Source organism: Aplysia californica, unplaced genomic scaffold (assembly GCF_000002075.1).
Source record: "Aplysia californica isolate F4 #8 unplaced genomic scaffold, AplCal3.0 scaffold00196, whole genome shotgun sequence".
NCBI classification, from domain to species: domain Eukaryota; kingdom Metazoa; phylum Mollusca; class Gastropoda; order Aplysiida; family Aplysiidae; genus Aplysia; species Aplysia californica.
Genome location: NW_004797466.1, coordinates 1,035,754 through 1,038,064, shown reverse-complemented (window position 1 = coordinate 1,038,064; position 2,311 = coordinate 1,035,754). Strand labels below are relative to the sequence as shown.

General features: G+C 44.5%; 1 protein-coding gene across 1 annotated transcript in view; it reads left to right on the top strand.

Annotated features, from left to right (window-relative positions):
• LOC101850650 (extended synaptotagmin-2) overlaps nt 1-2,311 on the top strand; it is a gene marked incomplete in the record, with an annotated part of 53,555 nt that overhangs the window by 14,782 nt on the left and 36,462 nt on the right. The window contains 2 exon segments of the mRNA XM_013082863.2: nt 93-182; nt 1,827-1,882. Coding sequence (XP_012938317.1) covers nt 93-182; nt 1,827-1,882 — 146 coding nt within the window.

Here is a 2,311-nt window from a genome sequence, read left to right as displayed (position 1 = left end):
CCCCTACACACACACACCACAACACACATACTCATACACACACACACACATACTCATATACACACACACACACTCACTTTCACCCCACACAGATCCATGGCACTCTGCGTGTGGTGATGAAGCCGTTGATCAATCGTATGCCTCTCATCGGTGGAATGCTCGTCTTCTTCCTCAACAATCCGGTATGTATTTTTTGGTCTTAGTAAGAGTTTTATGGAACTTGCAAAACTATTAGACTATTGCCAAAGATTAGAGGGTGCGATAGCGGAGCAGTTAGCGTGCTCGTCTCCGAAGCGGAAAGTGTGTCTTGGAGTTGGGGAAGTAAAGGCGGCGTGGAAAGGAACTGGCCACCCTACCACAATATGCCAACGGCCCAGGAAGTTGTCTCACTAACAAGGCAATCCCCAATGTCCGGATTGGATGCGGGAATAACTTTACTAGAGAGTAACAAACACATTTTTAAAAAAGAAAGGAGAGATAGGGATGATAGCAGTATGATAGGAAAGAAGGAGGAAACCACACCAGAGCACCCATCCACCAACCACCCACCAATATGTATGCCCTCTCCCTGTTCAGATTAGAAATTTTAAAAATAAGTGTAGGTGTTTTACACCTCCTATCTACACAATTTAGATCATTTAGGAGGTGGGCTTCCAACCCTGTCTGTCAGGTCCAACCCGCGCTGAGAGGGATATAACATCCCAGTAGACAGACAGAATACACAATAAGAATTTTTCCCCTCTCGAGAATCCAACTCAGTTTGTCTGCGAGCGACAGCGAAGCACATAAGCGCTACACCGCAGACGCCGATCTCTCCCTTGTCAGATAAGATCACCTTCACCTATCCCTTAGACTGGATGTCCGTTGGGACGCTTTTGAAGATTTGGCCATCAGCTTCCTCCACTCCTTCCGGTCTTCAGCTTTTCTGAGCGAGTGTCTTTTAGCTCCAGGCCTGTTCATTCCTTGATGTTTTTCCTCCCAACTCTTCTTTGGTCTGCCTCCGCTCCTTTTTCCCTGGACGCTGCCTTGCAGGATCATGTTGGCAAGGCCAAATAAGATGTAATAATAATAATAAGTGACATTTGTATAGCGCTCAACCCCGATTTAAGTACACAGGCTTTGAGCCCTTTACAATACAATGCAATATACAACAGTAACATAAAACGTTGTGTTCTGACGAAATGAAAATCACTCCAAATGTTCATCTTATTAATTTAAAAACAGAAACGACTTCAGCTGACATTTGAATGAATTGAAGGATTTGATCTCTCATAAAGTACGAGTACTTGACAAAGCATTCCAGATCTAGGGGCCTTGACATTCAAAAAATGCCCTTTCACCTATTGTTTTAAGTTTCATAGATGGTAAAAGAAGTTTCTCCCCCCAGGGCGGTGCTACTGACTGAAGTGTCTTTAGGCCATTCCCAGAGGGGGGACATGAACATCTCGAGTTCTTATGCACATTGGAATTGTAATTGTAAATAGGCTGATTCATCAATGCCATGCTCATAACTGTGCCTGAACTGTAACAGGGAACTGCTGCTTTTTCTTTCCTAATTCTTAATATCATCATTTTCCCTCTACTTCTTTTGTATGTTTGTCACACTCTTGTGACCCTCTTTTTCTGGGGTGCCTTGATAGTCGAAGCAGACCTTGTGCTGTTGAAGCTAGAGAGGTGAGCAGAGTAAGTCTGATTCCCTTTAAGGACTTCTCTGTTGATATCCACCCCTTGCTCCTCATATAATGACCTTATGCAGTTTCGAGCACTGTAAAATCACTACAAAAAAACTAAACTAAAATACTTCGTCCTGTCTTCTTCACTCACAGGATATAGACTTCAACCTTACCAGCCTGGCCAATGCCTTCGATATTCCAGGTCTGAGGTAAGTACCAGCGAGTGGTTGGAGGGTGTCACTGGTAGGTGTGGGTGGTTGGAGGGTGTCACTGGTGAGGTGGTGGGTGGTTGGAGGGTGTCACCGGTAGGTGTGGGTGGTTGCAGGATGTCGCTGGTGAGGTGGTGGGTGGTTGCAGGATGTCACTGGTTGGGTGGTTGGAGGGTGTCACCTGTAGATGTGGGTGGTTGAAGGATGTCACTGGTAAGTGTGGGTGGTTGGGGGGTGTCAATGGTAGGTCCTACTTCTTTACTTTCCCTCTGTTGTTTCTGTTTGTGTGGATGGTTATTATTCTTTTTACTATCAAAATAATAATAGTCCTATTTTCATTATTATTATCATCATTTTTGTTATTGTATTTTGGTTTGTAATTGTAATAGTCCTAATCGCCCCCTCCCTCCCTTCCTCTCCCTCTCCCTG